This window comes from Mizuhopecten yessoensis, unplaced genomic scaffold, assembly GCF_002113885.1.
Source record: "Mizuhopecten yessoensis strain PY_sf001 unplaced genomic scaffold, ASM211388v2 scaffold10135, whole genome shotgun sequence".
NCBI lineage: Eukaryota > Metazoa > Mollusca > Bivalvia > Pectinida > Pectinidae > Mizuhopecten > Mizuhopecten yessoensis.
In genome coordinates, this window is record NW_018408396.1 from 446,696 (window position 1) to 467,159 (window position 20,464).

A 20,464-nucleotide genomic window follows, 5' to 3' on the forward strand; every position below is an offset into this window, starting at 1 on the left:
AAAAAATCGTCTCTGCTTCGTAGACTGACCTAGAAGTGTCCAGTACATATTTGACCAATGACCACCACAGCCTGAATATTGTTAACGAAAAATACCTTATGAACACTCAAATACCTGAAACATAATTGATTTAAATTAAAGTTTATATAAACTTATTCGGGAAGAAAAATATTTGAAGAAACAACAAATTCCCGGTCTTGTGTTACTGTTACAACTGACTGAATCAATAAACAAACAATTCATTTTTTTTTTCAATATTATTTAATTTAATACATGCTTCAATAATGAAACTAACAAGAACGTATACTTTGATTGTATTTATTAATATTGGGTAGCAGGTGTTTTTGTCAGAAAATTAGTTGCATTAGAATGAAATATTTTTGCCATCCACTTGGTGGATTACGACAAGCCCATATAGTTAAACAAAATTGGTTTGAGAATAAAATTCTCAATAGCAATATATGTAGGGGAAAAACATTCGGGCAAAATACATTTTTAATGACCTTCCTATGTCTACATATATAATCATATAAATGAGATTTTCTTTTACAAAACAATTCTTGTAGCTATACAAGTACTTTGGATTAGTCATTCAAAACATTTTCATATATTAACAAACGGTAATGATTATGAAAATGTTAATTGTTTCTGTATTAATGACATTTTAGAGAATGTAGACTTTTGAACTTGCCTTGTTATGATGAGTAAAATATTGTCAACCTAATGGCAGAATTGCATGTGCCCTTGATCTAAATTCTAAAATTAATGAACGATATTTCTAATATATTTTGATTTTCTGTAAAATGAATTTTGAAACAATACACATGCCCTGCAGAACAAAATAATAAGGAAAGCTTAAGATTTCCATCACACAGTCTTGGTCATGGGAACATCCAACCAAGCACGTAACACTTCCACAGACAACATTTACTATATCATATTAAAAATGAGTTTCTTCCGTTTCACTCTCTCTGTTATATGATATTTAAATTCTGCTAAATCCATGTATAATCTCCATACTGAAACGAACATAGTGTCAGATGAGGTTGGCAAGCAGCATGGCCGCCATGTTGCCCGGAAACAGACATTTTGATTTCTGGCAGTACTTCCGGTCCATATCCGAGCATGCGCAATACTATAGGTTTGATTATTACTTATGGCACATTAGAACTTGTACCACGTCATGGTAAACTTTGGTCTCACTAATATTCACAGACAAGTATATCATGAATAAATTTTCACACGTTTTTTTAGTACTTTGTTGTTAAAGATGTTGACAATACTCTCATAGCGTTTGATAATCATGCAACAGTCCGACATCTTGGTTTGAACCGTTTGTGACCGATAGCACCCCACTTCCGGGCGGAGGGCCGCTGTTTGCCATGCTGGGGTGTAAATGGGCACTAGGCATTGCTTTTTGAAGATCAGCATATACCGAGCTATGTGGATGGGTATGTGTGTGTGAGTTGGACGTCTCCTGGGGTTCCAGTTTGGCCTGTATATGTTGTGGAACAGACATTGCATCGTCACTGAGATCATCTTTAGTGGTATCACTTTGAGGCGACCCGACGTCTTGTCCGAGTTGGTGCCCCCCTTGCGAATGATCGCTGAAATAGACGGAACCGTCTCTGTAAATAAAATAGGCAGGAGTTGGAGTATATATAAGCAACTAAAATGCGTTAAACTCATGGCAGCGTATGAGTAATAATTAAAATAATAAAATGCTCTCTTTTTTGTACAAAGAAAATGCTTATTACAAATAAACTACATCGTTAGTGATAGCAATGCATTATTTGTCATGCCTCGGTTGTTGTTGATACTAATACATTATAAAGATAAATTAGTAAAGAATGGTCTGTTACATAAATTCTGATGCTATTTTAATTTTATTATTATAAAGATAAATAAACATTCGAAAAATTAAAATAAAGATAAAAAGCGCTTGCAGAAAGGTTAAAAAAGTAAACAGTTTAAAGTAAACAAAAATACAATATGTTATCATTATAATAATCATATAATAAAATATTGTCAACAACATTTTGACTATCTTTAGACAAAGTGAAATTGGGCAACTCGAAGTCGACAATGATAATTATAAAAAAAAAGTGTGTAATCTTCACTATCCAAGAAATAACTTAATTTGGACAACAACGATATCGGGTGACATAGAGGGGGAACTCGAATGGGTGTATATAAAAAATACCGAGTATGCTGTCATTTCCAGTCGGAAAATTAAGTTAGTCCCTCCCTAGACCCTTTGGGGCAAAATGATGACGAGGGGCAGGCGTATCGCGTTACTACAAGTCAAATTACCACCCTACTTCCACAGTTATGTCATTAGTACTGTAAAATACAAACGCTTTTGTGCGCTAAAGAAAATAAGCAGGTATCGGGTTCTCGGCTGTGTAATTTGATACTGGTGGTAGTCTCGACCCTACGAGCCAGAAATAGAAAGTTGGAGCGTATCTCGTCGGCTAGGGATGGGGAGTGGGGAGGCAGTAGGGGAATACATATATACTGGAATAGTGTATATAGGGCACCCATGTTGAAACAAGACATCCATCTTGAAACATAAGAAACATTGGGTTCCCCGGCTTGCTGTACTGACAACCACGAGCACGAGTGGGGGAGGGGGTTTAAGTAATAGTGTCCGAGACACAGAGCTGAACGGAAAGGCGGAGGAAGGGGGGTAGTAATAGTGTTTGATAGTTTCAAAACAGTGATTAAAATGTGTACGAGGAGAGTAGTGGGAGAGGTATTTGGTAGGGTGGATGGGGGAGTTGGAGGGGTGGGGTTAAAAATGAAAGTAAGGAACAGGGGATCTGCATGTCTTACCGATCCTTAACTTCTGCCGCCCTGTCCCTCTGTCGTCTGTTCTTGAACCAGTTACTGACTTGTGTGGTGGTCAGTCCTGTACCCTCGGCCAACTCACGCTTTTCCCGGGGGGACGGGTAAGGATTGTGGGAATACCAGTCCCGAAGTACATTCCTTGATTTCTCTTTAAAACAATAACTCGTCTCCTCTCCGTCCCAAATAGTCCTGGGGAGGGGGAACTTCCTCCTCACACGGTACTTCCCCACTGCTCCCAGAGGCCTACCCCGAAGCTTCTCGGCCTCTATGTAATGCGCCTTTAGCCACAGCGCCTGAAGTTTGGGATGATTGTGGGGCGAAAAGTTATTGATTTCGAGAATTTTGTAAAGTTCTTTAAAGTTTCCTCTATGGAAAGCCACCACAGCTTTCGCTTTTAATACACTTTCATTTTTATGTAGATGTTCACAAGCTGGTAATGACCACAAAAACCTAGCCAATCTGTCAATATTCCCTCCTTGTTGAAGAACTTCACAGACGCAAGCTACTTGTTCCTGAGTAAACCCGAAGGACGGAAGCATGGCCGGAGACGGGGATCCGACTCCGGAAGACGGAGCTGGCTCATGTAACATCGGAAGGTCCGCGTAGGGTCCGACGGCTGCTCCGTTTCCAGGTCTAAAGTGTACTGTTAAAAGAGAAAACAACAATTTCAGTGTGTTGTGATATTGAATCTGTCTGTCTGTTCCCGATCTAGACCCATACTATACTGTACGAGTGTTCGTTAATGGGTGAATGGGCCTCGTTCATTGGTTGGTTGGTCGACCTACTCGGTATATCGTTATTCACACGATGCCTGAGAAAATTGATCTCCAAGGCAACCGTGTCAATCATGGAACCCGATACGAGAGGGGGCGGGCATCAGTCTCAAAACGACTTGGAACGATTCAACCACGGGTTTTTTGATTTAATGGCACGTATTTATACTACGTTGATCAATTTACTAAAAAATGTACACACAGATGAAATGGCAGACGAACTGGTCGAGGAGGAAATCGGGTGTGTAAGTTTCACGAACAATGGTTAAATTATCGCTATTTTAGTTCATTGTATTTCTCCACTCTCCTCTATCAGTATATATTCCGGCTAAAACTACAATAGCCATTTCGTCCCGAAATTAGGCACATGGTCGCTCCCGTGTATGCCTATACAACCATTCCCCAGGCTAAAATATCGGTCACACCACCGTCACAAGTGTACACACATACAATTACAATTTACACTAGCATACAAAACTCTTAAACATAAAAAAAAATCCACCTCATTTAATAATATATTTTTTAAAGTGTTTGAGTAGAAAATGTTGGGTTAAAAATGATGATAAACGGTACGTGTGTCTTATAAGAGACACAATGTGTATAGCTATATGGAGTTGTTGATAAAAGACTAATGCAGAAAGAACGGAAGCGTATTATTGTAATTGGAAGTGACATGTTTACACAGACAATATTTGGAGTTGACTGAATGTATTGAGGATCGGTGCGACGACACCGGGGAATCGAACACACTGACAGATGCCCGCGACAGACAAAAGCGACTCCCAGCAGACTATTGAATAGGGGAGTACATAGCCTCTCACACAGTTACTGAAAACTTTTGTTCACAGTAAATTAAATCTGTCTGTTAAATTTATGAAAGAATATGAAATTTCTCAGGTATTTTTACCCGTCTGTAATTCTCTTAAAAAATATACCCTATATTTATATTATTTTACCAGTGTAAGTAAAACGTTTATAATAGTAGCTATATGATAACTGAAATAAAAACAAAACATTCTGTAATATTAATAAATAATAATTCTATATAGCGTATCTAGGCATTTGTTGACTTCAAGTAATTTTTTTATATTTATTTACATTTCACAGCATATTTTAAAATAATAATTCGCAACGGGACTTGTACAGAATTCATTAATTATGAACTATGCAACAGGTTAACTAGTTTATCATACAGCTTTATAAATCCATTTTAAATACTAAATATATTTTTAATTTTGCTACAGAACAGTACAATATTTACAATATGACAATCACATATTTCAAACTGAATACTATGAGCGAGTAAAAGTAAAATAGTTATATCAGTTTTAAGCATAGTTTATATTATTTAGAAACGATTTTATCTTACTTCAGAGGTAAACAATACAAAATATTCTAAACAAAGCCACCATTTGTAATAATTTAGAAAATAAAATAAAACCCTGACTGTTATAATAAACAACATTTAAATAAATTATTTACACACACATGTCCAAGTTATGATTGAAACATATGTATATTGTATATTTCATCAACTCCAGGTAGACACTCTGTACATACCAGTAAATTGTTGACAAATAACACAGACGTCGATTGACAACAAATCCACCTCACAAGACCGGAATATGACAATACACGGCCACAGTATACGGGATCTGTCCCGGCCCAACCAGAAGGTCTTCTCGCCTCCGAAGACACGATTTAAGTCAACATTATCTATAATTAGCTCGTTTAGTGTGCCACCTTAGTAAATTACACGGTCAATATTACCTCTCGGAACCCAGTAAACATAACGGGGTATTCAAGCACATTTACGCTAACCTTCGACACAGCAAAGTAAACAGCAAAATTCATAAATACGTGTAATCTGTTCCGTAAGGATCCGTTCATTTGATGTTTGTTCAGGATAATATTCTCCTTTACAAGGGATCAGGGGTATTATATTACAAATACATTTGTAAAAATCAAATATTTATGCGTGTCGGCTATAATTTCGTTTTTTTAAATATTTGATTTGTTTAATGAAGTCTAAATAGGTATTTTTCACTTTAAAATATTAACTCAGTGGCGATTTTATATACTTGAGAATAATGTTGACATTAATTATTATCGTTCTATAATTATGAGGTTGACACAGTAAATTATCCGGGTCTATCACTCAAATCATTACCTTTCACGTCGGTAAAATCCCATTCGAGGGGGAAATCTTCATCATCAGACAATGACATGGTAAAATCCAAGGTTCCTATTTTGTAGTTCGTCGATAGAATTGTTTTCTCGCAGTAAACATATATATGTAGCTTGTAGCAGAACAAATGCGTGTATGCTATATAGCCCTTAGACCGCTAGGATCTGTACCAGTCTCCCGTGTGTACATGTGTGTGTGTGTGTGTACACGTTCGCTTGCTCCAGATGAAATGGACATTGATGGAATTTTCAGAGATATCGGGATAGCAACAACATCCCTAAGTCTACCATGTGCTGTGAGCCCTAGGAAATATCCCGGAAACATCTGTACCTACTGTCAAGCAGGGCCGTGTTTGAATGCCCCCTCCCAGCGGGGGATGCCACCTAATTTGCCTGTCAACCTCCGGGGGTCGAAGGGACCCAGAGTGACCACGGTTGACCAATGCCCTCCGGCTTAGTAGGGTGGTCTGTCACGAGATTAATAGATTGTTTATTAGCTTACGTAATCGACTGCTCCATAAACACACATGGGACAAATGTCAACGGAGGGAACTTCTAATGTCGGCAGTCCCGAGTTTGTTCGGTAACTATCATGCTATGTTAAGTGATGCGGATAAGTTCCTCTGTATTTACGTATGAATTGCTTTAGCAATCGATTTCAAGCTTTTGTTCCTGTTTTGAACTATAAATGTTACATGCATCACTTGTCGATGCACTGTGTACCATTTGTTAACGGGACCTGTTCAATAGTAAGCATATTCAAACCCATAAAAAAATAACTCGCAACAATACCCATACATATCAAATTACATTTTCATTAATCTTTAAACAAGCCTATCATATTTCGAAAATTTTCCTATTTTTCTTTACAAATTTAATTTTCCATGTTTTTTTTTAAACAGATTAGTTTACATCCATGTAACCGATGTTGTCCCTACCCATCCCCAGCCTGCTTTATGTATGTACATGTCTACACAGACCGGTACGTCGAATTAGGATCAGATGTTGCCGGCATATGTTTCAGCTAATAAAATGTAACCTGACACTCGGTAAGCTGATATGGTACTCAGCTGGCCCTAGTAGACATCCACAACTATTCTCCATGATTAAATACACACGATACAACTCAAAAACACGACTCGTTAGTTTTCTTGGAACACAAATATGTACGTCTCGTATATACTCCAAGTAACCCCTAGTACCACACCATCTTCTATTGTCGACTGTGTTCGATGGTTTGTGGGCGATCCGGAGGATAAATAGCTTTGTCACTGATAACGTGGTTGTATCTACCTGGCACTAGGCGTACATGTGGGTGGGGATGCAGTTCTGTGTGTACTTGATACATACATCTACCTGGCACCTGAGTATGTATGAGTGTAGTGGGGATGCAGTTTTATGTACATCTACCTGGCACCTGAGTATGTAGGTGCAGCTTTGTATCTACCATAACATAAGCTGAGTTATAGAAAAGGTCACGTGACGATCAAATCTACAAATCAATTTAAATTTGAAGGAGTATCTTCTTTTGATCTCTGCCGATTAAGTTTAAAGCAACACGCTCTGTGTAGCCATCTCCAATTATCTTTTCTGGATTCCGTTTTTGCCTGAGTTATATAGCATTTGTCACACGTTTTGAACACTAATGTATATTATACCTGTCTGTTGCAAGATTGATATTTTTTTCATATCTTTTGGTTTGTTAAAGAAACATTTCAACCTTGTTTTTAGAAATTTAAAGTTAGACTGAACGTATCCCCTTAATCTCTCGTTGAATAGAGGCTTTCCGTCGCATTTCTGAAGTATACACCTACCCCATCATATTTAATCTGTGACAGAATGACACAGGGACCGGTTACGTTGTTTTATAAAAAGTAGTATTTTTTCCAGTTATACACTCAGCACTTTTCTACACAACAAGTTAGTCAAAGCCGGTATTTAAATATGTCTTCTTCGTTATATTGCAGATAAATGAAAACACATTATCTGAATGAGCACTAAGATTGGGTTTCTTGTTATCGTATTCATTCATTATAAATTCGGTAAATAAAATAAATGAAATCATTAATCGGACACGGGTATCGGGTTTCTCGTTAATATATTTATTAAATGTAAATTTTGTAAATAAAATAAATGAAACCTACACTTAAACGAATACCAGTATCGGGTTTCTCGTTAATATATTTATTAAATATATATTTTGTAAATGAAATAAATTAAACCTCCATTTAAACGAACACATGTATATGACTTCTTAATTACTTGCCAAGAAGTCAAGTTATTTAAATAACATGATGGATCTAAAACCCGGAAGTAGTTGTTCTATAGATCTTGCGTAGTGAAATATACACGTCCGTATCAATTAAATACAAATAACAGCAGGCGTCTATTACAGATTTATAACGACAAGCTGTCTTAAATAGACACTCGTTCTCATAAACAGCTTTAAGGAATTATATTGCTGCAGAAACAGGACCGAGTTTGCAAATAAAATACATTATTGGAAACAATCTACACGTGTGCCGTGCAATTTACAACATAAAATGAAAACTACACATGTACGTGTGTAAAAGTTACAAAGTCATTTCTCTTATAGGAAACTTTCACAACTCTCGGATTAAAATTTATAGGTCAGTACACCCCTGTGACGTCATCATGTTTAAGCACTCCGTGACACGTGGTGCTATTTGAGGCATGCACTATACGTCACATCTTTGCACGTGTGAGTGCAACTACAGCAGAAGAATGCCCAGGCTCCCACACGTGATAGCCACGGTCCTATAGTGTGTATGTAAGTCTACGATGGCGTGGATGAATTGTCGGTTTCACGACAACATTACATCCAGTAATACAATAATTGGACAACGTCTTTAAGACATAATCCTAGCTCACATCTGTTTTCAGCTATAACAGTTCTGAAAGTGCAAGTCGCTTACCTATAAAAGAACAACAATATGCTTTAAACGTTCTTTCTCTACCCGAGATGCACTATTTAATGAAAGCCTACTTTTTTATCGCAATAGGACAATGAGCCAACATTATTTTATAAGCTACGCTTTTATTGCCGTGGAACATTAGAACGTTTAAAAATGTAAATCTTTAAACAAAATTTTGAATATAGTATGCATAAAATATTATTTAAATGTAGATATATTTAACAACACAAAACGTAATAAAAGGCTAAAGCGGTGTCAATGTCCGTACTGAGTCATCGAAGAGTTATTAAGAGACAGAGGAAAAGTGTCACCAGTTTCAAAGAATTTTAAACGTTGTATTCTTTATTTTCGCTTTCTAAGGGCAAACTAATAAATTTCACATATTAAAAAAATATTACAAAGAAAAGATTTCCAGAGTATATTTTATATTGTTTACGCCATTACAATGGGTACATCTTACAGTGACACAATCAAAAGTACAAACTGTTCTGTCTTAATAAAACATCTAATGTTCCTCTGAAAACATTAAAACATGCCTTGCATATGATTTCGTATGATTATATGTCCGTAGGTTTAAATCAATTATGGTGGTCTCTTGTTTAATATGGGGAGATTTCATCAAGCATCTTTACTTTCTCTCACAGCGGGATTAATGTCTTATAAACGATCCTAGTTTTACTGTTTTTTCCTCGAGTTAAACTGTTTACGAGGTGAGTGTTAGAAGGAAATGCAGGGGCACATTAAATCAATTCATGTACCCGAAGACATGGGAGAGAAAGTCGACAAGCTCGATCTTGAACATTACCAGAAACTACAAAGATATGTACGTGTTTGCGCTCCTACTCACACACTAGGGCTGAATAGTATCATATAAGAGAAACGTTTGCCGAACACGAGAGATGAAAACTGGTAAGATGTATTTTTTAGGGATGTTTCATTAGATATGTGATATGCGAATCATGCTTGCACAGCATTGCAATGTTGATGCTTGTAACTGGCTTTCTGCTTTTAAATATGATTTCTCAATAAACCAAATCAACATGTCTATGACAAAAAGTTCATGTCAAATTATCATTATGCATATATACTGGAATTGAACGCAACGATGGAAACCCCAGCAGTAATCGCTCGGGTAAGAGAAAAAGCTAAAAGGATATGGCCATTAGATGGGGTACGATAACCGCCATCCGTTTAGACATATTGTGAGAATTAACGGAGACTTAACTTTCCTAGCGATGCCACGCCTTCAATTTATGAATTATCCTATCCTCGGATGTCCCTGTAAATATGTCTGAATTTACAATCTGAAGGCTAAGGAAATAAATCATTTTTCACCCGCAATATTTCAAGATCATGTCTAAACCGAATTAACATTTCAAGAGATTCTTTGAAATATGATTCGATAATCTATCATTATATCTATCACATTAAAACCTCATTATTGAGAGATCAGCCTGCTCCCCAAGTCATTCGTTATAGCGCAATTGATAACGACAGACGGTTAGGCCTGTACCCTCTATGTGCCTACAAAGTTGATGAATAAAAAACACACGGAATGAGCGTCTTGCTGCGATCACCTCTGTTTTTAAGCCTTTGCGGTAGGTCGCCTCTAGTTTTTGTCGTTATGTGGCCCAGACCACCCCGAATGCCCGTCTCTCGTTGACGCAGATATTCCACGGAACTCCGCTTTTCACATCGGGTTATTAGTGTTGCTAGTCCTTGTACCGCCCGCTATATAGCTATAGGCTACATCGTGTATGATTATCAACGTGACTTACTGCTTTATGAATTGGATTTTTTATGCCACACACAGGAATTTTTGAAGCTGTCATAACGGCAGTTACAGCCGTAGATTTATTTGTTTCGCATAACGTACGTAATTTTCATAACTTTTAGATCGTAACCATCTAGAGATTCGTGAATGCTATTAACTTTATGAGAATCTAGAATTCTTTTTTACGTCATAACATTTTACCGTTTTTTAATGAAACTATTTAAGTACAAAAAAATAAAAAAATGTTTCAAAAGGTCGAATTTGTTTAAGGAGTTATTCCCCTTCCTATTTTTCGTTTTTTGTTTCTGCAGGTTTTAAATAGGAATGATACTTAAATAAATTGAAATCGAAACATATAAACATCGAATTGATTACTATGGAAGCATTTAATTTAGGAAATATACGACTTTTGTTCACGTGTTGTGAATTGTAGAGTTGGTTTGACGTGAAGACCATATGTAATATGAATATAATATTTCCTGTTTATTTGTGAAATAAGTAGCGACCACAAAAAATGACGAGTGTATATGATGGGGTCGTTTTCTGCCTGTGTGGCGAACCAAGGACTACCCACTAATGGTGAACAGCATATGTAATTTGGCCTATCACATCCACCATCGATTGTCCCTGTCTGTCAAAATCACGCACCGTTTGGTAAATAGGAAACACTCTGTTAAAACGTTTCCCCGCGTGTGAGGAGAAAAAGAACCAGCCTTGTTCACGCTGTGTCTTGTACTCTCATAGAGGTCGGATAAACAGTATCTGCCGATTTTGGTAGAAATTAATTCCCGGATAAAACAGAATGAAATAGGTTTGCTGTCAATAAGAGGCACGGAGCTGATTGATTTATCCAGACGTTAAGTCTACAGTAGCATGTATCCGTCAGCTAAACTAGTGAATATAAACACACGTACCGAAAGATTAATTATACCTCGGAAATTGTCGCAATATCGCTGAGCCGTATGTTCCGATTTCCACCGATATAGCCAGTTAAAGACTCACTTTTGGTTTCCTTTGATCCAGCCGATGTAAAAATACAAGATGTATGAATCATTTGATCGAAAAGCTAGAGGTTTAATAGGGCACAATGACATTGATGTCGGCCGTAAACCAATCTAAATAGGAACAGAAAGAAACTAATGTTGAAAATGATTTAAGGTAGGTAAATTTAGCTGCTGGTGGCGTTAGATATATAGTGGTATATATTTTTATTGTTTAAATACCAACATGTGGAAGATGCTTTTCTCCTTTGATCATGCATAGGGGATTACTATATACTAAATATATTTCACTCTTGTTGTTGACATTTAATTGATTTAGAGTTATCTCCCCGGTACAATCACGCTGACGCCATATTGACCGTGCATGATCATTGTTTTGTTCTGAAATACATTGAAAACATTCGATACTGTTAAACCCCTATAAACACGAACAGTTTTAATTTTTAATGAGAAATCAGAATTAACTGAACTAGGTTGAAAAAACTCTTCAAAGGACAGACTGGCTATCTATTTTCAACATACCGACTCATTCCATACAGTTTGACAGTTAATAAAGAATAAGTAATAAAAGTTTAAGAGCAAAAGATAAAGAGCCTCTGTTAACAGTACACAAACAGGGACACGTATGTATGTATTATTGATACAAACAGGGACACGTATGTATGTATTATTGATACAAACAGGTAACGAAATGCTACTTGACTCCGCTACGTCAGTGTTGAACACCGCTGGAGTTACATTTATCTAGGACACACAATAGAACCCACGGGAACTCCACACTGTTACATAGGACTACCCATTTTCTACCGATGTCACGTGATCATATCAGATTACGGTGGTATACTAGCGGCTATTGTCCCTGTGTGTGTCCGAGACCCAGGCGCTTCGTCGAGGGATCGTTACTGTAAGCCGATACCGTCATCCCAACTCATTAAAACAACGACGGTGTCGCGAGGCAATGGCGAGGGCTGACTTCGAATGTTTGTCCCTGCGTTTATTTTCTCACCCGATGTCACTGGGTATAAATGCGTCAGAGGGTTCGGTGTTGTATTTACGGCGGTTCGGTTCCGTTTCTTCCACACACCTGCATTTCCAACTGTGCCTCGTAAATACACGCAAACCACGCGCGTTAATGTACACGATCGTCAATCACAGGAAACTCGAGATCGTTAAGTTTACATGATTACGTTTAGCTCCTACAGAACACATTAATTTTCATCACTTGCCGAATGCTATACCTACATAGGCAATCCCATCAGGGAATATCATTTGCAAAAACTCAGATACCGAATATATCTGTAAATTGTGTAGACCCACAGTTACACGCATTAAAGTTATCTTTTGGATTTTTTTTTGTAAATACAAATATAGCATTTGTGAGTCGAGTCAGCAAAATGTTGTAATATATGAAATAATAATATATGAAATAAAACTGTTTTGATATATCTCAAACTGATATTAATTTTACATGTGTTGTTCATATAAAATGTTTTGCATGAAGATTTGATAGTAGTGTGTTTGTGTTATGTTACATTTTAAGGTGAGTTTTGTTTACGAAATATGTCAACTTTACATCTGTAATTGTAGGGACGCGGTTAACAAGAGCATGCCCCATTAAATGATAAATGATAACAATTGAACAGTAAAATCGGGACATAGATTGTTAATGAATAAGGAAGTAAATGTTTTAGGACAATACCAGTGATGAGTGAATACGGTAAGATAAGCATACACCCTAAACTATTTGTTAAACCCCAGTAAACAGTTCAGACCGCTGTGTTCTAAATTAAGATTTTGTGTACATGACCTTGAATTAGCAACAGCGAGGGTTACTAAAACCTCTAGATAACAGCGAGTATGGAAACAGTGTTTTGTTTTGAGGGGAAAGAACCATTTTAAGGTGTAATTACAATGTACAACTGAGAAATGATTCACTTGCTACGATAAACGACTAAAAAATATTCGACAAAAAACTCAATTGTTAATATTTTGCTTTTAAATGATGTGTAACTTATAGTTAGTTGGTTGCAATTCGATATAATAGTGGCTAGAATTGAGGAGAGGGGGGTTTGCTGCAGTTTACGTTGTTATATATGTTGCATGCATGTAATATTGTTCCTGCAAGTCTGTAAGTTAATTTAATATTAATATATATACTTAGCAGATAAAGGTAACACAGAACAATTTGCTGTCAGATTTTCAGACTTCATGTAGATAATATCATAGATAATAACAACATGAAGTACGGAAATATATGTACAAACAAACACGGTTTCTTCAATGCCCTCGTATGGGATAACAGAACCAGTCTAAAAATGGGCTTCTGAGAAAAACCTGTTCCAGAGCAATTGAATAGCGCACGAATTAAAGCAGTGAATGAATGTTGCTCGGTTTGGTGATCAATGAAGAGAACTTAAACATGGAAACATTTATTCAACTCACTCATTTATTGCATCTTTATAATACATGATAATTTGAGCACAATATGAAGATGCACAACAAAGAGAAGGGAATGTTTTTGTAGATTATGCATGTTGCAGGCCCAAACTTATCAGTTCCTGTGACTGGCCAAGTATCATTAGGATATTTAGGCGACAATAGTTATTATATTATACATATCCACTGTGTTATGCTTTTACAGTATCATTGAAAATCTATAAAAGTTTAGCAAAATATGCCAAATAAAATAATGTCGATATGAAGAAGATTTTAAATATGTGTAGACAAAAGCTAATACAGTGTCTATGTAATCAGTCTATGTGATCACAGTTAAGCACTTTAGTAAAGTGTATCATTCAATCAAAAATAATTACTAGTAATATAATCATATACATATATATTCGAATGATATTTACGGACTTAAACTATAGATAATCTTAATGATCTTTAGTGCTAATACATGATTTCAATATTTCTTTTATTATTTTTGTTAATTAGTATCGCTTGCGCGGGAATTGTATTAAATAAATTTTCATTTTATATACATATCAAAAAAATATTATTATCGAAAATGTGTGTATTTTAGTATTTATTATGGCATATTCTTGAAACCTATTCAGTTCTATTTATGTGTATTGATTTATATTTCTGTTTTTTTTTTGTTTTGTTTTTGTTTTATTCGGAGTTACTTGAGGGTGACAGTTGTGTGTGTAAAGTCGAATGCAAACATGTACTATCCTGTAAATGATATTTCATAACTACTTTAATGAGCTGGTCGACGTTTACAAAATAATAAAATATAAACCATTTTATATGTCAATAAGAGAGATGGCGTTTGATAACATGGTACACGAAGCATGTCATTTCCTCAGCTTAAAAAATATGGATACAGAGTTTTGTGATTTCGAAACGATTAAATATGCAAGATTTTATAGATATACAGAAAAATGAACTTTAAGAAATTGTTTATACTGTTTTCATTTTTAAGGAAGAAATGTTAGTAATTTTTTAAATGAGAATCCAACACAAATTATATATCCTTAATCTTCGCACCCGTGCTCCCTCGCTGACAGAATCGATAGATCGGTATCAAAAGTAATGAAATGAACCTTCAAAAGAATGAACTCAGAATTAGGACTGATCAATGTATTCCTGATGTCTGTCGTGTAGCAGGCACGAGACAAAATATACAGCGCTGTAGCTACATTGTGAAGGAGTTGTATCCCTTGACCTCTGTTACACACCAGTATGCGAGAGCGTGATGGCACATAAACCCAAGCTAACGCTTGAGTGCAATAATACAAAGCCATTTCTACTTAATCTCACTGATGTAGGATAAACACATAGGCAAAAATCAACAATAAAACACATGCTTAAAGTGCAAACAATTAATTGTTATCATTTCAGAAACATATTAAGTGGTTGTTAAAAACTGAACCAGTGAAACAGAAAAACATGTGAAGTGTTTCCTCTGATCGTTGAAACAAATTATAAAATAAAGTAGTTGAAATAGATTGAAGAACAATTAGTTTCACTTTTAATTTATACTTGTCAAGGTATATAAATAGACATTGATCGAAAATGTGTTTTTTGTTGTTGTCTGTGTCTGTTCAACCAGTACTTGTTATTCAGTCAGCTATACAATTGAATTGAAAGGATAGCATTACTCGAGTTCAATCAATACAAAGCGATACACTTATTATTGTGCATCACATACACTACACTTGAATATTCATTGAATTGGGATGACAAAAATATATATGTAAATATGATTGTTGAATAAGGAAATACTGTGTTAGTACTTCTTCAAACGTATGCTTAACGAGGAACTGAATGGGTAGTGCATGTTTATGTACAGATTAAACTTCCAATAAAAGAGAAGATGATATATGTGTGACTGTAAACGAAATAGGTTAATTAGGGAACATATTTCTTGTAGATGTATAAGAAATGACATAATTTCAAATAATGAAACAATAATAAGGTATATCTTATTTTAAACAGATTCAGGTTATCAGAAATCATATTTCCGGAAGTTATATATTAATAGCATGTAAACTGAAGATGTTTTGTTAAAGAAATCGGTAAATAAGTACAGATTTGTCTAAAAGTAATTATGATGTAGAATTTCAGAAAAATACTGGATAAAATATGACTAAAAAAATAGTTTAATCTGAAAACAAACTACTAGTGATTGTATAAGAAATGATAAAATTTCAAATTAAAACAATAACAACTGTTTGACTTAAATATCATCCCAGCTACAACTGAACGTGTGCAATTTTGGATAGAACACGAGATACAGAGCAAACAAACTACCTAGGTGTCAATTGAAACCAACGTAACCTTGATAACAGCCAGATCTATCGATGGCATTGTTCCAGTGTTGGCTCTGCGTCATTACGATTGTTTGCTTCGATCATTTGTTTCATGCTTCATTAGCCAAATTTGAATCATTGTCACATGTTATCTTGTTCAAATTTACAGTTGTTATCGAAACGCGTTCAAAAAGGACTAGTGAAATATGCTAGCATTTTACGCGTTCTCCGTGCATGTAATACAAGCGCAAAAACGATAGAGACTATTAGGATGGAGTGAAGGATAGCGATGGCGAGTAATGGGGCATTGCTACTCTATCAAACGTAGCGAAGAACTTCCTTAACCGCTCCAATCTACAATCTCCCCATCCCCATTCATCATTTGAATATGCGAAATTAGGGAAAGGCGCAGGTAATTACGAGCTATGGTAATTTGGTTGTCAATCGTGCAACGTAGAATACGCCAGGACGTATTAGGTTTGTTTCTGATTTCGTCTTCGGGTCTATCATTACAGTTCGTGATAAGGAATACTCGTCTCGGGAGAATGAAGGTGCTTCCACGACAGATATCAAAAATTAATAAATATAACATCGGAAGAACTGTAATCAAATATGATTGATAAAGTAGTTTGTCGTGCAGATGATCACAGTGTCAAGACCATTTGTCATAAATATAATTTTTCGGCTAATTCAAGCGTCTTGATTACACAGAATACAGAACATCCTATTTGCGCATTCGCCTTATCTCGATATTCATCGCGCAGTTTTGTGATGGATCCGTGTACGCCAACCCACAATAGTGGATTCAATTTTCATACATTGATAATACATAAGAAAGCAACATTCTGAGGTCATACCAATAGCACAAGAAAGTCACAGAGGTTGAACGACTTGCTGTTGTTTTAATGATAAGAGACCGGCTATTTTACCGCCGGCTGATGGCTATTTCTCTGTGATATAGGGATATGGCAGACGAAAATCAGGTTGATTCTTAATATCTGATCAAAATACGTTAACTGGTGAAAGATTATATATCAGAAAATGGAAAAAGTCCGTTTTCTATTAAACTCTCCTCGTTCTATGATGATAAGATGGGTTATTCTCGATTTCTTTTGAAACAATGATACGCCCTATGGCAGCTGAGCAAACAGTTATTTTCCTCGAATGATTAAAGTATTTGTTACAATATCCAATTAGTTTGAGTGAGTAGTCCTGATCAGAGATTGGAAAGAGATGGAAATTGTCTACTGCACTGGTAAAAGCGACAGGAAAAACATCGCTGACTTTTCAACGGAAATCTAAGAAAAAAATCGGTCCAGTGTTCGTAATGTGCACGTTCATATTTCATACATAAATTCATATTTAAGATAGATCAGATATTTTTCCGCTTAATTTCGTCTTTGATTTTCGCTTAACTTCGAGATTGATATCATCAAAAATATCTCGTAGACTTTTATTGGTGTGGTTTAAATATCCTGGCACTCATGGTTTTATTTTATGTTATTCCAACATGGTAATAACTGTTTACAACAAATCAAATATAAACTTAGATAACAAATAATAAATCCTAAAATAGCCCTAAAATATAAATGAACACAAAACAAATTGAAAGAAAAAGTGAAAGTAAAAAAATGAATATGTTGGCGATGTTTAAGGTTGATAGAAGGAAAACATATCTATTCCCGAGTTAAGATTATTGTTTTGCCCGGTATTATATACTACAGAATATGACCAATGGATGCTGTACCGAAGAGGACATGTAACACAGCCAGCTTGTTACAATACAAATTGACTGGCTAGTGAGACGACTAAAACACTTTGACAACTTTGTATGGACAGGACCGATATATCCTCATACATACTCACTGCATGGTAGGGCAACCAGATTGGTGGGTTGCTGGAAGGTATGACAACAGGATTATTGGTGAGGGGATAATTCGGCAACTGGATTTTTGGAACCAAATTATAGTAAGGCAACGATCAAAATGTGATATCAGAATAAGCAAATTGAGGCTTGCTTACATTTTGGATATTTTAAAATATCAATATAGAGAATACCTTAACATCATCATTCTATCTATAAATCTATGAATACATCTATTGTTAATTGCACGAATACTTTATTGATCATTTAAACAGCAGCGGTAACAACAACCACAAGAAAAGAAAAAAAACCATATTCTTTGACCTACTCATCTAAATTAATATGTTGTTGTCCCGTTCAGGTTCAAGAATGATTTAATTTTGTTACTTCTATTATATAATACCAATGTTGTGCATTACCAATAATCAAGTTTTTAGATTAAGTGCATACAAGCCCAGACATAGCGATGACAAAAAAACGTTCGATCGGTAATACATAAAAACGATCTCAATTTAGGCACAACGCGATCATATTTCCTTTTACAATGGTTGGTTTTAACGAAAACACTTGCTCGGCGTGTAGAACAAGAATGCGAACAACACCAAATAGTCCCAATGTTTCATTTCAACTCCGTTATCCAGAACCGCGCTGGTGGATGCCGTTGTGATTTAAGGCATATATTATCGGATATGATGCATTGAATAACTTACTTTTGGCAAATCGACCCCGTTAATAGCTTTCTGCACGATATACAGTCATTCATTCCTAATGGCCTTTATTATACTTTGGACAATTTTACAGCCCCACTGTAATTTGGATTGGATAATATCGTATCACGTGATTGGGGAATCTATTTCATTTTTGTGGTATCACAAGCTTTTAGGTCATATAGCGGCCGATCGGTTTCAACAAAATTCACAGAGGATTCGACGGTACTCCATAATGACGTCTAGACATTTTAATGGTAATCTATATCTAGTAGTGATCCGCCATTTTGCCTACTGTAGTCCATAAAGTTGAGCGTTGTGTCATCTGCCTTTCAGCTGTGATATTTCTGGCAGAGTTAAATAGGTATTGATTTGCATTGGAACAGTATAATAAAATTGTAGAAAGGTTTATTCCCGGCAACAAGCTATAATTAAGATAACTGAGTGCAAAACAAATGATGAAACTAGTCCAAAAGCAATTTCAATTAAGGTCAATATGGTAAATCAAATATTTATGCTATCAACCGATATGTCAGCTGTATGAATGAGATGATTTGGCATATAGAATAATGTAGGTATAAAACACATCTAGTATTTAATGTAACGGAATTGATGGAGATGACATTTTCTGTCATTCCGGTTTGACTGACGTCATTATGATGATGAACTTGTACTGCGGTTTATTAACTTAATGAAGATTAGTAATAGAGACGGCAATATAAAATAAATAGAAATACCATATCGTATTTCAAAGTAGTATATCACGTGGGTCTGATGAGGTAATATGACTTTGATTGACTGGTTCATGTGTCTCAATTAACGTCATCACATTTAAACACTAAATAAAAACAAATGAAACGTCGACCAGGTAGAGACATCGATATTTAAATCCGTCATTCATTATTGCTATTGTCATATTTCCAATTTAATAATGCCAATGTAGGTGGGATAATACAATGTGATCATAAGATAACTGCTTAAATCGAAGTAGTACGTTAAGCTTCTCGCCAGTATTAAATGTCTTTTCCGAATTTCTGATTTCCGAATGGCAGACAACATATCGATATTTTCTGTCACACATGTACAATGGTTTAACCAAAAAATGCTATTGATATTTTAAAATAAACCTACTTAGTACTTTACAGACATTAAAGACCATGTTGGATCGTGAGGTATAGAATTATTTAGTTACGAACAATAAAAAGAGCACCGGATGCTAACAGTAAATATAAGTGCGTCGGTATTTAATGTTTAAAATGAAGAACTCGTAGGAACATTTTGCATGAAAATGTTTCTTTTTTGCTTGAGACAATTCCTGCAACTGGGACTGTAAACTCGTCTGACGTATGGATCTTGCTTTGGACAGATCCTGGACACTGACAATATATTTATCTATCTGACGCCTTATATAACAGCAGCATCCTAGGACAATACCCATTTGTATAGAAATGCCAGTTCGCCTTATCCTTGTACCACGTGCGCTAGGAATGATTGACAAATAATCTAAGAAACTGCATTAATGTCTATCAATTCAAAACTAAAGAATTAACTTGAAGAATTTATCTGATGATGTTTACCTTTTAGAATTTTTTCTTTTTGATTTATCAGAGTTGCT

The 20,464-nt window shown here is 35.6% G+C and overlaps 1 protein-coding gene across 3 annotated transcripts in view; it reads right to left on the reverse strand.

Annotated features, from left to right (window-relative positions):
• Positions 1-252: 252 nt before the first annotated feature.
• The window catches only part of LOC110459603 (homeobox protein SIX1-like), a 49,252-nt gene continuing 29,040 nt past the window's right edge, over positions 253-20,464 (reverse strand). The window contains exons 1-3 of one of the 3 annotated variants that reach the window (XM_021511947.1): positions 5,794-7,095; positions 2,836-3,493; positions 253-1,607 (exon numbers count right to left, since the gene is read on the reverse strand). In XM_021511947.1, coding sequence (XP_021367622.1) covers positions 1,286-1,607; positions 2,836-3,493; positions 5,794-5,851 — 1,038 coding nt within the window. In that variant the 5' untranslated portion in view covers positions 5,852-7,095 and the 3' untranslated portion in view covers positions 253-1,285. Of the gene's footprint in view, positions 1,629-2,835; positions 3,494-5,793; positions 7,096-20,464 lie in introns of those variants that run through there. The other 2 variants (XM_021511945.1, XM_021511948.1) reach the window with 2 other exon arrangements.